The sequence below is a fragment of the Hippopotamus amphibius genome, chromosome 12 (genome assembly GCF_030028045.1).
Source record: "Hippopotamus amphibius kiboko isolate mHipAmp2 chromosome 12, mHipAmp2.hap2, whole genome shotgun sequence".
In the NCBI taxonomy this organism is placed as follows: Eukaryota; Metazoa; Chordata; class Mammalia; order Artiodactyla; family Hippopotamidae; genus Hippopotamus; species Hippopotamus amphibius.
In genome coordinates this window covers 93,077,624-93,099,412 of record NC_080197.1, presented here as the reverse complement: position 1 = coordinate 93,099,412, position 21,789 = coordinate 93,077,624, and the positions used below count along the sequence as shown (strand labels likewise).

Sequence of the window (21,789 nt, the reverse complement as noted above, 5' to 3'; positions counted from 1 at the left end):
ATGCAAAGATCACTCTCCCACTCTTTTCTCTAACTTTCTACTCTATCTCATTCAAGGTCCCAAAGATCACTGTGTTCCTTGCTTTCATCAAGAAAGTGGAAATTTACAAAAGAATCTGTCCAAAATCTACCACCATCCCTTCTACCCACCCAAAAGCATCTGTGCCCAGTACTCAGCCTTCCTGCCAATTGGTATACACGAAAAATCCAAAGTCAGTCCCTCCACTGTGCACCTCATCTCATCTATTCTCTTCTCACTACTCCAAACACCACTCCAGCAACTCTCCCATCTATCCTACATCAGCACTGCTCCAGTCTCAACTACATGAAAGCTAATCAAAACATGGTCCATGCACAGATGCCGGTCTTTGAACCACTCACTGTCAGTCAGAAGATGTGTACAGAAATTGAGAGTAAGCATTTAGAGACTCTTAGAACATTCTGACAGAGGAATTTTGTTTATTAAAGTTAATAATTTTAAAATTTAGCTTATATTTGTTCTATTTTTAATTGTGGTAAAATACACATAAAATTTACTCTCAAGCATTTTCAAGTGTACAGTTCAGTGGGATAAAAAACGTTCACATTGTTGTGCAACCATCACCATCTACCCACAGAACTCTTCATCTTCCCAAACTGAAACTCTGCACCCATTAAACAATAACTCCCCATCCTCCCCTCCTCCCAGCCCCTGGCAGCCACCATTCTACTCTGTTTCTATGAATCTGACTGCTCTGTATATCTCTTATAATTGAAATCACACAGTATTTGTCTTTCTAGGACTGGCTTATTTCACTTAGCTTAATGTCCTCAAGGTTAATCCATGTTGTAGAATGTGTCAGAATTTCCTGCCTTTGAAGACTGAAGAATATTCCATTGTGTGTGTGTGTGTATGTGTATATATATATATATATATATATATATATATCACATTTTCTTTATCCATTCATCCATTGATGGACACTTGGGTTGCTTCCACCTCTTGGCTATTGTGAATAATGCAATTTTGAACATGGGTGCGTGAATTGGAACGGTCTCTCTTGGAGACCGTGTTTTCAATTCCTTTGGATATATACCTAAATGTGTTTTTGCTGGGTCATATATTTCTATTTTTAATCTTTTTGAGGAACCATCATTTTGTTTTCCATAGAAAAAAAACTGGCTTACACTTTGAATGTCTTTTTCCATTCATTTTTATTTTGTACAATAGTGTGTTTATAAATGACCAGCAATGTTTAAAAAAGGAGTACTTCTCAAACTGTCCTTTACGAGAGACAGTTTGAGAAGTACTCCACTCATTAACTTACAAACATACTCTTGTTTCTCCCACTTTAACAACAATAACAAACTATTTTTAGATCTCATTTCTTTCACCAGTTATTGTCCTGTTTTCCCTTGAAAGAACTGTCTATGTTCATTGTCTAACTCTCTGCCTATTCTCTCTCATTACCTGACCACAGCCAGAGGCTTTTACACCCCACCATCTGTGAACCTGTATATACATCACCAGTGGCCTCCAGGACACCATGACCAATAGCCAGTTCTCAGTCTCTGCCTTCCTTGACTTATGTGACACACTATATGACAGAGCTAATCATTCTTCCTCTTTGATACACTTTTTCTTCTCTTGGTTTCCAGGGCTCGGTACACACTTGGTTTTCGTCTCTCTAATAATTTCCCTTTTGCAGTTTCTTTTGCTATTTCGTCTTCTTTCTGACCTCTTAATGTCCGCTGGCTCAGATTGTGGTCCTTTACTCTTTCCTATCAACAATCACTCCCAGTCCAGATCTCTCTCCTCAACTCCAGACTCTATAGACAGCTGCTTCCTCATCTTCATTTGAATGTCTAACAGCCACTTCAAGTACAGCACACCAACACTGAACTCCTGCCTTGGCCCCTCAAAATCTGCTGAGTTGATCTCAGTCGATCAGCCAAAAATCCAGTCATCCTATCTCTTCTTCCTCTAACATTCCATATCTAATAATTAGCAAATGCTCTAGTTCATTCAAAACCAGATACAAAGTCGACTTTTAATCATCACCTGGTTTGAGCCACCAGCATTTCTCATCGCCATTATTTCAACAGTTCCCTGAGTACAGCTCCTCTGTCTCTACTCTTGGCCCTTACGGCTTAGCCTCAACAGTTGTCAGAATGGTCATGATTCTTTCTTAACTTAGTTTTAAAATTAAGTCAAATTAGGTGACCCCTCTGCTCAAATCCTTCAATTATCTCACTTTGAGTAATACAACATTCTTGCAATGGCCTGCAAGTTCTTCCAGTAACTTCCCACACATCCCTCTCTCTCCACTCCACTCCAGCCAAAACGTCTTCCTTGCTCTTCCTTGAATACTCTAGGAATACTCCAGACTTAAGAGTTCGGCCCTTTCCTCTGCCTGGAGCTCACTTCCCTGCGATGTCCTCAAAGCTAACTCCCTCGCTTCCTTCAAAACAACTCATTAGGCAGCCTCCCATAACATTGACCTTGGGGACTTCCCTGGTGGTCCAGTGGTAAAGAATCCGTCCTGCAATGCAGGCGACACGGGTTCAATCCCTGCTGGGGGAACTAAGACCTCACATGCCGCGGGACAACTAAGCCCATGCACCACAATGACTGAGCCCACGTGCCTCAACTAGTGACCCCACATGCTGCAAACTGCAGAGACCACAAGCTCTGGAACCCGCATACCACAACTAGAGAAGAGAAAACCCACAGGCCACAACTAGACAGAAGCGCACACGCCACAACGAAAGATCTGGCACGCTGCAACAAAGATCCTGTGTGCTGCAGCTATGACCAGATGCAGCCAAAAATATAAATTAATTAATTAATTACATATTTAAAAAAAAGATCAACTTTGACCACCATAGTTTAAAATGCAATCTGCCCTCTCCTATCACGTAACTCCCAATCCTTTTCTGCTCTGTTTCTCTTCATGGTACTATTACATTGTTTGTAGTACTGCAGTCTTCCATGAGAATATAAGCTCCAGGGAGGACAGGGATCTTTTCTCTTTTGTTCACTGATGTTTCCTGAGCACCTAGAATAGCATCTGACATGTAGTAGGCCCTCGATACATTTTTGTTGAATGAATTAATCCTATAACCAAGATTATTAGCAGAAAAAATGCTTTGTGCCCTCCATTAGAACAAATCATTCAATATGAGAAAGCCACATTAGAAACAAACAAAAACAAAATCTCAGAATAGAATATACCATGTGCATATAAATTTTGCGGGCATCTTCTAGAAACACTTAAAGAATCCTTGCATGTTCCTTTTTTATTTATTTTTGAGAGATCAGAGCATGAAAAGGAATGTTATGCTGTTACCATGTAGTAAAATGAACTCATTGTCAGATCGGTTTAGCATGTCTTCAGGCAAATAGATTTACTACCAAAAGCATTTAACAGACATCTCACATGCAAGATAGCCACAAGATAAATGAACTAAAGGAGAGTGTTACGGCAAAATTATAGGATATTTATTTAAATTTTCCTTGATTAATAGGTCCATTTAATACTGAAAATGGCTAATGTATTTTCAAATTTTTTTTAAAAAGGGAACTTATACCTACCATGATCCACATTTTATCCCAAACGCCACCTCTACTTTTAATCTACATGGGCTTTAAAGTAGGTCTCAGTATCTCATCATATTTACCTGAATTCCAACAAACTCAGGCCCTCCATAGCATCCCACTGGGGAATATTTAAGTGGCTAATAAGCAAATGAAAAGATGCTCAAAGTTGAAAATAATCAGGATAAAGCAAGTTAAAATCACAATGAAATCCTATTTTGCACCCCCTGGAATGGCTAAAATTTTGTTAAGGCTAACAATATCAAAAATTGGCAAGGAATGCAGAACAACTCAAACTTTCATATTTACATTGCTTGGTAAGTCTAAAAGGGTTCACATATTTCCGAAAATTATTTGGCATTTTCTTATGACGTTAAACACACACCTAGCAATTCTACTCTAGGTACTTACTCAAGAGAAATGCAAAGACGTGTCTTCACAAGAAGACTTATACAAGGATGGTCATAACAGCTTTATTCATAAAAGCCCAAAACTGGAAATGACCCAAATATCCATCAACAGGTGAATGGTAAACAAATTATGGTGCAGCTAATGACACTGAAACATAAAGGAATGAAGTACTGATGCCCACAATAACTTGAATGAAACTCGAAAACAGTATGCTGAAAAAAAGGAGCTTGACCCACTGGCTCCTTGCCTAGACAGGGTATACTATAGTTTCATTTACTTTAAAATCAAGAACAAACAGCAGGTGGGGCAGACAGGAGACCCTGAGCTCACCTCCTCCCATGAACCCACAAAAATTACAACTATGTATAGAGCAACTATCAATGAGAATGTCCTGAAGGCTAGGAGAAGAGATCTTCTATAACTGCAGATATAAAGAAGGAACCGCAATGAGATGGGTAGGAGGGAGCATAGCGTAATTAAGACCCACATTCCTGGTAGGCAACCCGCAATAGAGAGGACCATTACAACTGCAGAAGTTCTCCCCAAGGACCAGAGGTCCACACCCCACAGCAGGCTCCCGAATCTGGGAGTCCTGCCCTGGAAAGATGAGCCCCACAATGTGTGACTTTGGAAGCCGGCAAGGCTTACTTTCAGGAGAGCCAGAGGGCTGTAGGAAACAGAGACTCCACTCTTAAAAGGCACACACAAACTCTCACACACTCCAAGACCCAGGGAATAAGCAGGAACGTGAAAGAAGCCTGGGTCAGACCCATTTGCCGATCTTAGAGAGCCTCCCAGAAAGGCAGAAAGCAACTGGGACTCACCCTGGAAACACAGATTCTGGCAGAAGACATCTTAGGGAGCTCATCCTCCCACAAGGACACTGGTGCTGGCAAGCACCATTTTTAATCCTTCTGCCAGCTTATTAGCATCAGGACCTGGCCCCTATCACCAACCTGCTGGCAGCAGTCCTGGGATGCCCCAGGCCAAGCAGCTACCTGGGAGGGAACGCAGCCCCATCCACCAGCCAGCCAGCTGCCACAGAACACACTGAGAACCCAACCACCCCAGGACCTGGCCTTGCCCAGGACCCAGCCCTCAAAAACCAGTAGGCCAGCACTAGCCCCAGGCTCCCCTGGGACTTGCAGCCAGCCATCAGATAAGGCTCCACCCACCAGGGAGCAGGCACCAGCCCTGGTACTCCCTGCACCCTGGCCCAGCCACCCGCTGGCCTACACTGACTCCAGGACCAAGAGGGCCCTGCAGCCATGGACCTGGACCAGACTCAGCACACAGTGGACCAGCACTAGCCCTGGGACTTCCTGGGCCTTAGCCCACCTACCAGCAAATTGACAGCAGCTCTAGGACCCCCAGACCCCAGCTCCACCCATCATGGGCCACCACTATCCCTTGGGCCAGATTCACCCACTAGTGGGCAGGTACCAGTACCTGGACTCCGTGGACCCCATGGACACCATCCCTGGTAAGCACCATGGCCCCACAGCCAGCTGCCCTGGGATCCAGCCCCATCCACCAGTGAGCTAGCACCAGGACCAAGCCTCCCCTAACCACGCAGCCAGCCACACCAGGACCCAGGCACACCCACAAGTGGCCAGCAGCCTCCATAGAAGACAGAACCTGGCAACCAACAAGGCCAAGAAGACTAATATCATTTCAAGCATCTTTTCTGACCACAATCCTATGAGACCTGAAATCAACTACAAGAAAAATATTGTAAAAAACACAAACATGTAGAGGCTAAACAACAGCTACTAGACAATCAATGGGTCATTGAAGAAATAAAAAATACCTAGACATAAATGAAAATGAAAACACAACAATCCAAAATCTATGGAACGCAGCAAATGCTGTTCTAAGAGGAATGTTTGTAGTGACACAAGCCTACCTCAGGAAAGAAGGAAAATCTCAAGTAAACAACCTAACCTTATACCTAAAGGAACTAGAGTAAAAGGAACAAACAAAACTCAATGTTAGTAGAAGGAAAGAAATCATAAGGATCAGAGAAGAAATTAATAAAATAGATACAAAAAAAGAATAGAAAAAATCAATGAAACTAAGAGTTGATTCTTTGAAAAGATAAACAAAATTGTTTTATTCAGACCCATCAAGAAAAAAAGAGAAAGGGCTAAAATCAATAAAATCAGAAATGTAAAAGGAGAAGTTACAACTGACACCACAGAAACAAAGGATCCGTGAACAATTAAATGCCAATAAAATGGACAACCTAGAAGAAATGGACAAATTCACAGAAATATCCACTCTCCCAAGACTAAATCAGGAAGAAAAAGAACATATAAAAAGACCAGTTCATGAAGTTCACTAGCAATGAAATTGAATCAATAATTTTAAAAACTCCCAACTAATGAAAGTCCAGGGCCAGATGGCATCACAAGTGAATTCTACCAAACATTTAGAGAAGAGCAAACACATATTCTTCTCACACTATTCCAAAAAATTACAGAGGAAGGAATGCTTCCGAATTCATTTTACAAGACCAGCATTATCCTGGTACCAAAACCAGACAAAGATATCACAAAAAAAGAAAATTACAGACAAGTATCACTGATAAATATGGATGCAAAAATCTTCAACAAAATATTAGAACACTGAATTCAACAATACACTAAAAGGATCATATACCATGATCAAGTCAGATTTATCCCAGAGATGCAATTGTTCAATAACCACAAATCAATCAATGTAATACACCACATTTCATTATAACAGTGAATGCCATCACTTGACATCATGTTGGCAGATTTAGATAAGTTTGTGATTGATGCTAGAATGGCAAAGATGTAGTATGGTAGGCAGTTTACCCTAGGGGTATGATGTATTTTAAAACATTAAAACCAACAAAGATCTGAAGAAGCCAGTTAAAACTTTCAATTACACTTACCTGAATTTTTAGGAGAAAATGTATACAATGGTAAATCCTTGAATTTGGGGGATTTGCTGAAATATTTATGGCTGGACTCATTTTTAATAACAAGACTATATAATATGCTTAGATAACTAAATATCCATGTAATAGGTAACTATAATATCCACCTGCTAGATCTTGAGGAAAAAGGGTAAAATGAACATTTTAATTCACTTGACAACATACTACATTAAACAAATATGGCAAAAACATTAATCCAACTAGCTGAACAAAAGTTGATAGCGAAGAGGAAGAGTGCTGAAACGCAGAGCAATCACATCCTCGGATAAACTCTTGATACAGGACTCACCCTTGGAGAAAACCTACCATCCCAGGACCACAGTTTGTTCCATCTGCCAGTGGCATGTGTTGAGTGCGACAGCCCTTGTGAACTCCTTCTGCACTCGTGCACCAGAGACGCCTGCATTGTTTCTGCAGAGTAACAAAAGGCAGGCAAGCAAGAGTGAAAATCACACTATAACCACTAGATCAATTCAGTATCATGCATCGGTTTATAACTTGATCCTAGATACTTCCGGTTTCGTGATCAGAGCTGGAAATAACCGTAAAAAAAATCTTCACTAAGTCAGTCCTAGTCATCGATTTTCCTCTAAACACATGAAATGGCAACGTTTCATTTTTAAAAACGTTTGGATTACCATCCAACACTGAACAATGGAAGAGATGTCTTGGAGTGGAAGTATTCAAAATTATGTGAGACATATTCCTCTCTCTGCAAGTCATTTTTCTAAAAGACTTTTTGTTGTTAAATGTTATTCACAGGGAGCTTCCAAAAGTCCCTTTTGATCCAACAGTGAAATGTATGAATAATGTGCATAGAAATACTGTATAATATACACTGGTTTCCTATTTTGTGAATATAATGCATACTTTCAACTTTTGAACAAAGGGTTCTGAAGTTTTCACAAGATACGAAAATTCAGAGGTTCACAGGAGCTATATCCAAGATAAGCCCTTTCTTTTTCTGAATTTAAATTCAAAGTTCATTCAGTACCTAAGTCAGGTAGGAAAGAAATGTATCTTTCATAACAAAACATTAGGTAAACCTTCCCCCCTCTAAAGTGGATATTTGAAAGCTTATAAAATCTGTGATTATAAATTTAAGATTTCGGGAATAATATTCACTATATGAAACATGCTTTCTATGTCCCTGTGCTCAGTGTTAAGTAACTTTTATTCATTCATTTATTCAGACATTCCTTCAAGCATTTATACATCCGTTCAACATGCAGTAAGCATTTATTCTCTGGAGCCTATTATGTGGCAGACCCTGAACTAAACCCTGAGGATGTATCTTTATTTCAATGAATGAATAAAGCTGGATTCCTGGTGCAATGATCCTCACAGTCTAGTAGTATAGTAAGCAATTTGGCAAAGGTTTGTACAGGAATGAAGAAAATGTAGTGAGTATTCTGCTTGGAAAAGTAAGGCATGGATTCACCAAAGTAGTGACATCTATTCAAACTAAATCCTAAATTTACCCCCAAAATAAGATAAAATCTTGGTTACAGATTCAGTAAAAATGTTAACTCAGCTATTTCAGTGGAAATTTAAAGCATCTAATCTATGAAAAATCCTTATAGTTTAACGAAAACTAAATAAGCCCCAAATTTCATTCCTTTGGATTCAAATCTTTATAAATTAAAACGTAGTATATGAGATTCCTGGGCGCCTTTAATACAATTCATTATCAAAACATTTATATTTTCTTCTCCCACCCATGAATCAACATCATTTGAAAATAACTATTTTCAATAACCTCTCTGTGGCTCTGTTTTCTGCCTGAGGATACTTCATAGGATTTTGTGAGAGTTAAAGATAATTTTTAAGCATCTAACACAGTACCTGGCATATAATAAGCACTCAATAAATTTTAATTTCCACTTTGTAAAACCTCTTTCTGACAAACACCAAATTTTTCTAATATTTAAAAATTTTTAAGATATATTCAGCACATTGTCTGTCCAAGAGAATAAATGTACCTTTCAAAATATAGTCTAACTACAACTTTATGGTAGTTTTCAAACAAAAGGATATAATTTTTCTTACCAAATAGGGACACACTTGTGACCCAGGACCAAACATAAGTTCACATTGCTTGTTTACATCATACATTAATCCAGGAAGTTGTGAAGACAGATCATATATTCTTCCATTTGGCTTGTCAAGGAGGCACTCCCCATGACCAGTACTGTAACAATGACGGAAGACAAAATATTGTGAATACCTATGGATGCATTTTGGCATAAGATTCTTTATTACATTTTCTATAGCTCTGCACTTTCAAAGAAACTATTAGTATTTTTTCATAATTTAAAAACCAACTCACATGAAAGTCAGTAAGAAAACCTCAGTTTATAAAGGACTTTTTAATGTGTTTATTCTCATTTGATCCACACAAATGCCTTAAAGGTAAAATTAATTGTTTAAAAACAACAATAACAAATAAGCAAAAATTCATCACAGTATAATGTTTGAAACATTCCTATTTTGATCACACTACATTTTCGGTCTGCTTTGCTATCCAATAGCAATGCCCTATATCTAATGTCCAAATTGCTAAAATCTAAAAAGTAAAGTTTTCAGATCATCTGAGAAAGTACATTCATAGTTCTAAGCGACGACAAAACAAAGGAATTTCAAAAAGTGTGATGCTATCTCCATCTCAAAGAGTCTTTTCAGGAAAAGAATGTAAAGCAGAGTCAAGAATGCCAGGTTTGGGAGTCTGCATTTGGGTCTCATCACTTCCCAGAATGCATGGTGTGAACGAGTTATTTAGTCTTCCTGAGCCTAAGTCTCCTTATCTGTAAAATGAGAGTGGTAATGCCTCCCCTGCAAGTTGCTATTAAAGTATATAATAGCCATAAAAGAGTGAGAAAAGTAGTAGATAGTGGTGAAAATGTGTATTTGCTACTCCTAGTTTGTCATGAGATAGTCTACAGAAAACTTTGTGAAAATGTTCAGCCATTCTAATTGGGTTAAAAGCAACAATTTACTCAATTGAAATAATTAGAAGAAACATTTGCAGGGGCGGGGGGGGGGAGGTTAACTGGCTAGAAGGCATATCAAATTTTGTCCAAAAAATAAACATGTAATTTTTAAAATATCCATTGGCTAGGATCCTATTACCCTCTTCCAAAAATAAGCACACCCAATGGTATTTTTAATCAATACCTGAGTCACCAATTGAAAAAAGCTATATGCAATCATGTTTAGATCAGCAACTGTGTGTTGTGCTTTTAAATGAAGTTCCCACACAAGGATAAATAATCACTGCCGATTATAATTAAGGGATATATTTATACACATATATTCCAAAACATGGTTTCATTTACTCCCGTAGTTCTCCTAAAGATAGGTAACTAAAACTGCACAAATTGGTGATTTGAATATGTAGTAGGAAAAAAATCAAACAGTATTGTGCTTATATTACCTGGAGAGAGCTTGCCCTTGCCTTTCAAACAAGTTTCAGTAACTAGGATAGAAACACCATTTGGATAAGAAGCTGAGAAGCAGAGAAACTGATAGGAGTTAAAGACGCATGACAAGAACAAGCCGGATCTGCCTCCTGTCTTCAGAGCCAGGAAGAGTCCCCAAAAAACAGGTAAACCTAGAAACTCCATGTCCCTTTAGAGAGCTATTCAGGATACCCATAGTTTGACTTTAGCTATTCTCTATCCTTCAAGGGCAACTTGAGCCAAGCCCCTCCCAAAGTATTACCTAGTAGCTTCTGAAAAAAGTCAAACACACACAAGGAAGCTTTGATTCCCATTAAGTCGCCCCCTAAAAGAAGTTTTTACCATAATAGAGAGCACCCCCCAAAAATGATGGCTAGATCTGAACTGCCCCCCTGCCCACCAAAAAAATTAGTTAAGAATGAAGTAACAGAACTCTTCCCTTATTTTTAAACCACCATTTGTACAGTGAAAGTAAGCTTAAATTTAAACAATAAAAAACTCAACAGAGACTGAACCCCTCTAAAAGAACATACAAGTTTCAAATTTTATAATCTAATAAATGTTAAATTATTTAACTAAAGTAACACAAAATCACTTACTCTAGGAATTCAGTGATATACTTCTGACTACATTTTGACCAGGTCCAAGGACTTGTGTGGTAATTTAAAGTTGGAGCCATTACATGATATTGGTGTTTAATTCCAGTTTCCTTACATTTAAAACTATCATCATGTGGAACATTGAATCTAAAAATAAAAATAAACACTTAAAAAAGAATACTAAAGTATGTATACAACATTAGAAACAGATCTCTTACATTTATAGTATAATGCGAAATGCAGATAAATCTGATTACACCAGAATTTGTACTCTTGATCTTTCCATAAAGTACTGTAACAAGGGGGTTACCTTCATGTTTAGAAGCACATGATGTCTAAAAAACAGTAGATTATAACTGATCAGTAGCACAGTCTGTTGATTTGGTATTTGAATTTAAACAATCAAAATATTTGGATTCTGGCTCACCTCATTAGAATATGGACATAGCATTCACATAAAAATAACTGCAGTTTCCAACATGCATACCCTAGGAGGTGTGTGTGGAACGATTAGGTAAAGACTCTACCACACTAAATTCCAGACCATGGAATATCGCTACAGAATCAAAACAAACAAACAAATAAATTTCTTTAATTCCTAATTCCATACCACTCTATATTTTCCATCTACTTCCTATGAAACAGCTTAAGTGCTCTTTCTGGTTTATAATCAATAACTGATGATTGATAGAACTGGAATAATAAAAATATTCCTAAAGGGCACCCAAACCTTCACAAGGAGAGCAAAGACATTAAATGATTAGCTGGTCAGCGACGAATCCTACACATTCTTTTGAGGACCCCAGTAAAAACTCACATTTGGAAGGAACCACTTGATTCGTCCTTGCTTGTTGAAATTTGTACTTAAATCAGTGTTTTCATTAAACTACTTACCGATATTCTAAAGATACCTAAAGGGTTTCTCAGGAAGAAAATAAATGTCTAAGATGCTACCCTCTGCAAGAACACTTTTCTACGAGTTAGCACCCTTGATAACCAGCACCCCTGGTAACGAGCAATCAGGGCTTTCCAGATGTTGCTGCAATGCATGATACACCTCGGGCATGTTTCTGATTTGTCCCCACTTCAACAAACAACGTAAAAATCTGAGTGTGCCTCTTGTGGACAGTCATGAGATACAACCATGCTAAAGGGAACTGATGATGCACTAGTTTAATAAAAAATGATCTCCACTTGAAATTAATTCGGCTGAATACTCGGATGATGATAAGGCATGACCAGGAAAAGAAAATGCAGTCACGAGAGGCAACTCTAGCCTCAATTCCTTATTAGCAGATAACCAAGAAATCAAAGGAGTACTGGGGGTCCATTTGGAATCATTTTTCAGAGTGTGAGTTTCGGAGGGGTTTCTGGTTTTCTTTGGGAGCTCCAAGGGTATCATGGGAAATCTCGGCCTCCCCATTCTTAGAGCGTAAAACCCCAGTAGAATTTTAATAATACAGATAGGAGAATCTCAAATTAAAAAAAAAAAAAATCAAAAACAAAACAAAAAAAAACTATGGAACTGGGAGAAAAAGTTTTTTTTTAAATCTTTCAGTGATTAAGAAATTCCCACAGGCCACATCCTCTGCCGGGGCTCTGAGCTATAAGAGCAAGAAGTGAATTGGTACTACAAATATTTTGGGGGAGTTCCCCAGAACCAGGGGCCCCTGTAGGCCCTCCCATAAGATGGTAGAGCACAGTACCTGGTCATGTATAGGATAACAAGGGATAGAGGCCAGAAGTGCTTGTCATGTAATCCAATACAGTAAATGAAATAAAAGAATTCCCAAGTTCTAGTTCTTTGCTTAGTCTGTTGATCTGTGCAGCCTGTCTGACCTAACATAGATCACAAAAGAGCCAGAGTTAGCATTTCAGGGGTGAAAATTACACTACCAATATTTTATAAAGATATAAAGGTGCTAATTACTCAATTGACGATGGAATTCTAGACAACTGTGCAACAGTACATAGAAGGCACGTTCCTGAGGTGACAGAGGGTACTTACACATGCCCAAGCTCGTGGGCTATGGTAAAGGCAGCACTGAGTCCATTTTCTTCACTAATAGAGCAGCTCCGTAAAGGATCACACAGGGTACCTAATTCTGCTAAACCTGAAAAATTTCACGTTTGTATTTCAACAAAATGGGAAATACCAGAATCATGAAAAAAGCACTACAGCACTTATCATTGGCATCACTACTTAGAAATCAATGCAGTTGACTGTTAATATTGCATGAAGGTTTTATACGGTGAAGAAAAAAGAACAGAACGATTTGTCTGTAGTTGAAATCTTTTTAGCAAATTCTTGGATTCTTTTACTGAAGAAAATAATCCAAAATATGGGATAGGCAAACAATTTTTTAAAAAACAGAAAGAGGAAAAGAACATTTATTACAGGAAGAATGAAGTTTTAGGCCACATTAGTGTGTATAGTAGGAAAGGTAATAAATGTTTAAATTGGTAATAGCACAAATAAAGAAAATAGCATAAAACAATATAAATTATAAATTTTCTTTTACTTTTTAAAGTTTTGAAGCAGCTTATACAATTATTCAATTACCATATGATAATTAAATGAGTAAAAATATGTTAAATGCTTGGAATATTGTCTGGATTTAATGTGTTTAGTAAAACATGATAATGACATAATCATTGGAAGCACTTGATTTTGTAATCATTTCAGCAGTAGGAAATGTATCACATGTCAAGATCTAGTCACTCATTTAAAAAATGTGCAACTTTGCAACTCGAATTGCTGCTGAAAGGGGAAGACAGCATGAACCAGTTGGACACCAAAGATAGCAATAGTTACAACTGATATAGTCTTTTAATCTAGAATAAGAAATTCAAAATAAATGTTCTTTACAATAATCCTATTCCATCATCAACCAAGTTAGCATTTCATTTTACTTTTTAACGTAATACCATGGTTTTTGCTATTGCTATCCTTCAATATTTGCTTGCAAATTTATCTGCTCTCCTACAATGATTCCTTTCATTTAAAAAAAAAAAAGATTTTCATATGTAAAATAACCAGTTTCTTACTGTACAGTTTTTGCATTTAGAAATTTCTTAGTATTAAATAGAACTATATCAGCTACTGTTTTAGCTTCCTCCTCCTATGTATTCTTTTAGTCATAGATGTTGAAAACATGGACATTTTCCTAGCATTTGAGGTAGATTTCCTAACAATTAGAACTTTTTTTGTGCCTTAAAGAAACAGAAGTTAAACTGAGGAATCTAAAAATGCTGGAAAAAGTCAGACCAACAAGCTCATCCACCAATACCCTTTTAACAAAAGGGAAATATTTGCCCTCTTTCTGACCCTACTGCCACAAGGCCTTGCTTGGGCAAAGTCCCCCACCCACCCACCCCAGAAAGAACTTTTTCTTAGTTAGAATTGAGACCAAAAGGAAGGAGGGAAAAAAAAAAGAAAGATATTCTTTCTTTAACAGTCCTCTGTAGGAAGAATGAGGGAATTACTGTTTTCTTTAAGATTATAAAATTAATACTTGTGTGTTCAACTTTTTAGTCAATTTTAAATTTCTCCTTTGTCAGAATAAGTTAAACAACACATTTTTTCCCATGAATATGCTGGGGTTCCCTTGCCTTCATTCGTATTTTCAATTTGCCTAGGGGCTCAATTCCAGTGTACTCATTTTCAGGGCTGTGTATTTGGAACACACTATTAACTCCATTACCACCCAAGCTTTATGTTTCATGCTTAAGGATGGATGTATTCTTTTATTTTATTTTATTTTTTTTTTGGCTGTGTTGTGTCTTCGTTACTGTGCGCCGGCTTTCTCTAGTGGCTGCAAGCAAGGGCTACTCTTCATTGCGGTGCGAGGGCTTCTCATTGCGGTGGCTTCTCTTGCTGCGGAGCAGGGCTCTAGGTGCACAGGCGTCAGTAGTTGTAGCAAGCAGGCTCAGTAGTTATGGCTCGTGGGCTCTAGATCACAGGCTCAGTAGTTGTGATGCAAGGGTTTAGCTGCTCCGTGGCATGTGGGATCTTCCTGGACCAGGGCTTGAACCTGTGTCCCCTGCATTGACAGGCGGATTCTTAACCTCTGTGCCACCAGGGAAGCCCAAGATGGGTATATTCTAAAGTGAACATTTTAGTCACATGACATATCTGTAAAAATATGCACTGCATATGATTAGGGACCAAATAGCTCCATAAGCAAGACCAACAAAAATCAGAGTGAATGTACAGCCTTATGGTACCAAGCAGCTGGCTGAGGGCTTGTGCCTAGATTCACTCATGCTGATTCAGGGTCCTCTAAAACTGGGCAGAGATAGAATAAAGTAGCACAGGCCCAAATCTGACACAGATTCCCTGTGTTTGGAAGTGCAAGAAGCTGCACAGAGTCACCAATCTATCATCTAGAAGAATAAAAACCATTTTTTAACATACTTTATAAAACATGTTCAGAGACTAAGGCAACAATACTTGCAAAAGGAGATATAAGCAGGAAATCTAATAATTATTACCAACATCTTGTATTTGTCATTAAAAACTATCCTTAGTTGGTTATTTTTTTCCATATACTTTAGATGAGAAAATAAAATACTAAAGCTTGTGTTAATACAAGCTTTGTAGCCTTAGGCAAATTATTTATCCTCATTTATAAAATTAAAATAATAGGTCTTACTTCACAGCTTTGTTGTTAAGATTAAATGAGTCCCATCTTGTTAAACTTTAATATAGTGTATGATACATAGTAGGCACTCAAATATATCAGCTATCATTATCATCACCATTACTCTTGACCTATATTAGGAATACTTCAATTTTCATAGTCTGTTTCTAGGCATCACATGATTTATGTGCACAGGAGTGGCTGAAAACTGCAAAAAATGAATGGGGACTAGGAGACCACCCCCTTCTACATGAATAGCCCAGAATATCTGGCATTAAATCATTTTTTTAAAAGTAAGATATGGCAGACATAACCATACTTCACTTTTAGAATGAAGATGTGACAACAAGGCATAGATAATGTAAGAAATGTAACATATTCAATGGATTCTTCTTAGATGATTGACTCATAAAATACATCTACAAAGTCAGAGACTAGTTTGCAAGGAGAAGAGAATGGGGTCTGTTGTAAAAATTAGAGTAGCAGGTGTCTATTTCCCCATCTGTGGAAGATTCAAGTTTCTAGACAGTCCTACTGCTAAGAGACTAAGCCAGTAATAAAAACTATTTTTTAATGAATACTGAGCTCACAGTGTAGGAGAACTATCAAAACCCCACACCTCCAAAACCTAACACATATTCTTTCTCTGCCCATCTCATACCTATGCATGCATGCATACATACATATAAACATTTATACCATGGGCTAAATTCTAAATAGTAAGCAATGAATAGTAAGGATAGGAGCTACTCTGAGGGAAAATACTGATAAAAGCAATATGATCCAGAGATTAAGAGCTTGCTAGAGGAACCTTCATGGTAGAGGATCTGATTCTGAATTCTCTGCCTTAAGTCAGGGACCCTGGTTAGTAACATCCTTTGGAGTATAGCAAAAACAACTAAAAATCCTCTCTAGAGAAAAGCACACACTTTTTAAGCAGCCCACCACTAACCTTATGGATTAATACTAAGTAAATATGATCTTATGATCAGAGATCACCAAACCGACAAGTCAACATAAGAGAAAGTTAGCAGAAACCACATATTTGACTATCAAATATTTAGGATATGGGAATTATCAAAGATAGAATATAAAATTACTCCAAATGAAATGTTTCAGTAAACATGAACAGTAATTACAAATGTAAGAAAATGTAAAAAGAATGTAAACAAAATGAACAGATTTTGAATAAGAACTAATTAGGATATTTTAAATTGAAAAACATATGTTGAACTGTAAAATTCAGAGGACAGGCGAAATACCAAATTAGATCAGCTAAGGAGAAAAATAAATGCATGTTAGAGCTGCTTGAATAAAGCATAAAGATAAAAAGAAACAAAAGCATGGAAAACAATTATAATAAATGTAAATGGACTAACTTTGGTAGTTAAACAGAGATTACTATAGATGTTATTTTTTAAAATCCAATTATATGTTGTTTCCAATAAAAACACCAAGGGTAACAGGACACTGGAAGATTGAGGGAAAAGATATATCCAGCAAATACTAAGCAAGAAAAATGTGTGCTAGCTATAGTATTGCTAGACATAATATTTTAAACATAAAGCTATACTGACTTTATAGTCTTTAAAAACATTGTTACAGATAAAAAAGTCACTACACAATTGTAAAAGGTTCAATTCAAACTTATATATGCCTAATAAGGTAGCCTGAAAATAGATGAAACAAAAAATTTGAATGCTGTAATTGTAAAAATTATAATGTAAAATTGAAAATGGAGAGAGTGACAGAGATATATTCATGTTTTGAGTGACCTAGTAAGCAAAAAATTAGTAAATATATAGTTGATTTGAACAATATAATTGGCAAGTTGGATTTAAGAGACATATAGAACCCTGTGTACCATAGTTAAAGAATATACATTCTGTTTAAACATACATGAAATATTTTTTAACTGACCACATAATAGACCATACAGGTAATTTCGAAAGATTTCAAAGAATGGGATCATATAGATCATGCTCTCCAACTACAATGAAATTAAATTAGAATTTAATAAACAAAAAACAGTAAATCTCAATACATTCATAAAATTTTAAATGCATTTCTAAATTAATAAGTTAAAGAAATCATGAAGAATTTACACATACTTAGAGTTTAGAATTTTAAATGACACTAAAAATACCTATCAAAATTTGTGGGACACAACAAAATGATATCTTGAAGTAAACTGATAGTCTTAAACAACAAAATTAGAAAAGAAAAAATCCTGGATGTTATTGAGCTAAGTAATCAGTTTACATTACAACTAGAATAGCATGAGTAAATTGGAAAGAAAAGGAAAGAGAGAGAGCAGGAATTAATGAAATAAAAGTGAGATTAAAAGCAAAGTGTTGATCTTTTAAAAAGACAAATGCAATAAACAATATTCCAGTGAAACTGAGCCATTATAAAGAAGTGCAAATATATAATATCAGAAATAAAACAAGGCACGAGTATAGCTATAGAGAGAAGAACTTAAAAGAAAATGCAATAAGAATAATTTAAGCTAATAAATTTTACTACTAAAAGAAATGGTCAGATATATAGAAAAATACACTTTTTTAAATACCTTCAAAAAGATTTTTTTGAAAGTCTGATTATCCTTGGAGAAATTAAATAGTTACATATCTTTCCACAAAGCAAAGATGAAACCCAGATGGTTTTCTAGTGGGATCTCACATGCTTTCAAGATATAGATCATTCCAACATTATAAAAAATCTTCCAGAAAATGGGAAAAGAAATAATACACTCCCAACAAATTCTGTATGGTGAATAAAACTTTGGTATTAAAATTAGACAAATATAACCCAAGGAAGGTCATTTCACTCCTGAAAATATATGCATGCAATGGAATCTAGCAGTGTGCTTAAAAAAAAAAAAAGGAAAAACCTTGCTCAAGATTGGTTTAGTGTTACAAAACTCATAAAAGGAATTCACAGATAAAAATAATCATATGATCATTTCAGTATCTGCAAAATTTTTTTAATAAAAAGCATACTTTTTTCAAGTCTCAGAAAACTATGATGGTAAGTTTATCTGCCAAGAACCTATGGCAAATATTATTCCTAACAGTGAAACCTTACAAGTGTTCCCTTTAAAATCTAGGAAAAAGACTACCATCATCATTTCTATTCAACATTCAACAGGTTTTTGTCTTGCTTTAAGACAAAAAGAAAGCAAAAGAAAAAAAAAGTAAAAAAAAAAAAGAAAAAGAAAAAAAGCAAAAGAAGAGAAAGAATAATAGCCATAATTCACAGATGATATAAATACCCACAGGTAAATTATGAGGATCAGAATAATGAATCAGGTGGCTAGAATTAAAATCAATAATCCAAATAATCTATTGCATTTCTATCACTCAACATCATACACCATACGCTAATAAAAGAGGTAAATGAAAGTTGTGCATGACCAGCTTTGAAAGAAAATAATATATACTACTGAAAGAAATTTTAAAAAGAGCTTCATAAATAGACAGATAATTGTTTTATAATGACTTGACATGCTGGTCTAAAATGTTTATGGAAGAACAAAGGTCCAAGAATAGCCAAAATACTCCTTGAAGAAAGTTAGATGGAGTTTTATACCCTGTGAATTATGATGATTTATTATAGGGCTAAAAAATGTGAACTAATATCAAATTGGCTCATAGACGAAATGAAAAGTATTGATTAATGACACAGCAGGATGATTTGCATGTGCCAGTGCAAACACGGCCTTGCCGATCGTAATGAAAGGAGGCAAACTAGTCAACGCGTGATCTGAGGAAACTGGACATCCACAGAGAAAAGGAACTTACAAAACTAGATTTCTATTTGATACATCAAAAAAATTATGCCAAATTGTTTAGAGATTTAAATGTGAAAGGACAAATCTTTAAATATTTACAAGAAAACAGGATAATACACTTAGACTTTGCACTACATAAGTCTCAGAAGGCTGTAATTTCTTTAATAAGATAAAAAATTGCTAAACCTAAAATAAATTCAGCTACAGTATACATTTTCACACATGAAAAAACAATTAACAGTAAGGAACAAATTAGTGAGAGATATTTACAATACATATAAACCAAAAAGGGTTTGGTATCAAGAAGTTATAAAGAACACTAAAAGGCATTAAGAAAATGAACAATACCACAGCAGAAAAATAGGCAATTTTTTTTTCATTTACTTCATTCCTCTCAGAAAAGGACATATAAATGGCCAGTAAATATATAAAAAGAAGTCCAAAAAGAAGTCCACTCATTAGTGGCCTGGGAACAGAAAATTACTGCTATAATGAAATATATTAAATTTAGATTGGCAAAAATGAGAAATGTGAAGATCCAGGTATTGATAAAGATATAATCAAAAGGAATGCTTATACACTAATGACAAAAGGTATAAGTTGGTACCCCTTTAGAAAATAATTTGGTATATCTTATAAAGTCGAACATGAGCACATTTAATGACATGCAATTAAACTGTAGGAATATACCTTAGCTCTTATAATAAAGTTCATAATAGAAAACAGCTGGAATCAGCCCAAATATTCACTGACAGGATATAGATATGTGAACTGTGGATGAAATATTGTACAGCAGTGAAAATGCAAGAACTAAAGTTCAAAAATAAGCATAATTAAGCACTTTCTTTTAGGAATATATACATATGCAATAAAAATATTTTTCCAAAGATGGAAAGAATTAGCACATACAAAATTTATGCTATCGGTTACCTCTTGGGGAAGTGCAAGGGACAGAATAAAGACAGTACAGGCCATAGAACAGTATTAATAAATTTCTAATTCTTAAATCTGGCGGTGGATTCATGGCTATTCATTATTTTTTTTGCTTTAACTCTGCATATAAGTTATTATGTACTATTTTGTATGGATCAAATATTACACAATAAAACACTTTAAATTACATATGTCAAGCTTTGCATAGCGCTTGATATTTAGTAATTAACTGGTACATAAATAGTAGTTCTTATTCTCTAAAACTTATAGAAAGAATCAAATAATAGTGACACTAGCCATTAATCAATAATCAAAATGACTAATGTGTAAATTAAAAGGAAGATAACCTAAACATCATTTTAAATAATTCAATAAGCAATTTTATGCTATATTTAATTTACAAAATAACTTACCTAACGTGTCACATTTCTCTCTAGCTCCACAAATGTCTTCCCTTAAAACGAAAGATTTTGAAGCATTTTCAGAAAATATTTTTGCAACAAGCCAAAACAAAGATACATAAGCTTTAACTATGACATGACTATTACCCTAAACTAACTTCTAAAATCCAGTTCTCTCAAGCGCTCAGTAAGTGTAAACCTAGAGTAATGCACCATTTTTGCATGTCAATAAGCAACAGGTGCTACGTAAAAGTGATTGCTGCAAACAGCTGAAGCTTAACCAAGTTCAATGAAGAGCTCTCTAAGTGTATTTTTCACCTCTCGGTCTTTACTTATGCAGTAGTACATGTAATACACTCCTGATGTTTCAAGCCATTATGAACTTCAGCTGTTATTCTCAGCTGCAGAATAAGGATGTTCTAAGATGTTACCAAGCTCCTGAAATGTTTTACTTCTGCATTACGTAGTCCTTAGCCATTCAACATGACACTTCTCTAGTCTCCTTCCTCGTGGTCTCTTCTTACAGCCCTTTTCCTCCCTTCCATCATTAATCTGTTACCTGCAGTCTTTGCTGCGTGGCCTCTAGCTATCACCAAGAGCTGAACCATGGGTTGGTGATAGAATGCTCTGTATAAATTCGGGTCAATTCTGTTTTAGTTTAGAAAAGAGATAAAGCACATGGACTATATGTCAGCTGTTTTACGGACAAAGGTTTTCATTTCAGGGTTCTAGAAAGCCAAAATTTCTCTGAGTCTGACCCTCAAGTGAAAGACTTTTCCCCCTTTGGCCAACCAACCAATCAAAACAAACAACAAACTTAGGATCTAAATATTCTGAGAAAAACCCTAGCTAAAGCAGCCCAGTAATTGTCATGCACTGAGCATCAAAACAAGGAACAGATAGATTTTTTTATAGTATAAGAAGTCCAAAATAAATTCATAAGCTTTCTTTTCCAAGCGATTGAAAGGTCAAGTTAGGGAAGGAACAAAACGTGTTCTCTATTCCATAAC

At 36.1% G+C, this 21,789-nt stretch overlaps 1 protein-coding gene across 1 annotated transcript in view; it reads right to left on the bottom strand.

Annotated features, from left to right (window-relative positions):
- Positions 1–21,789, bottom strand: part of ADAMTS20 (ADAM metallopeptidase with thrombospondin type 1 motif 20) — a 173,562-nt gene that overhangs the window by 90,182 nt on the left and 61,591 nt on the right. Inside the window, exons 7-11 of the mRNA XM_057703425.1 lie at positions 20,792–20,832; positions 13,018–13,123; positions 11,010–11,156; positions 9,002–9,143; positions 7,259–7,363 (exon numbers count right to left, since the gene is read on the bottom strand). Of these exons, the coding sequence (XP_057559408.1) occupies positions 7,259–7,363; positions 9,002–9,143; positions 11,010–11,156; positions 13,018–13,123; positions 20,792–20,832 (541 nt within the window). The remainder of the gene's footprint in view (positions 1–7,258; positions 7,364–9,001; positions 9,144–11,009; positions 11,157–13,017; positions 13,124–20,791; positions 20,833–21,789) is intronic.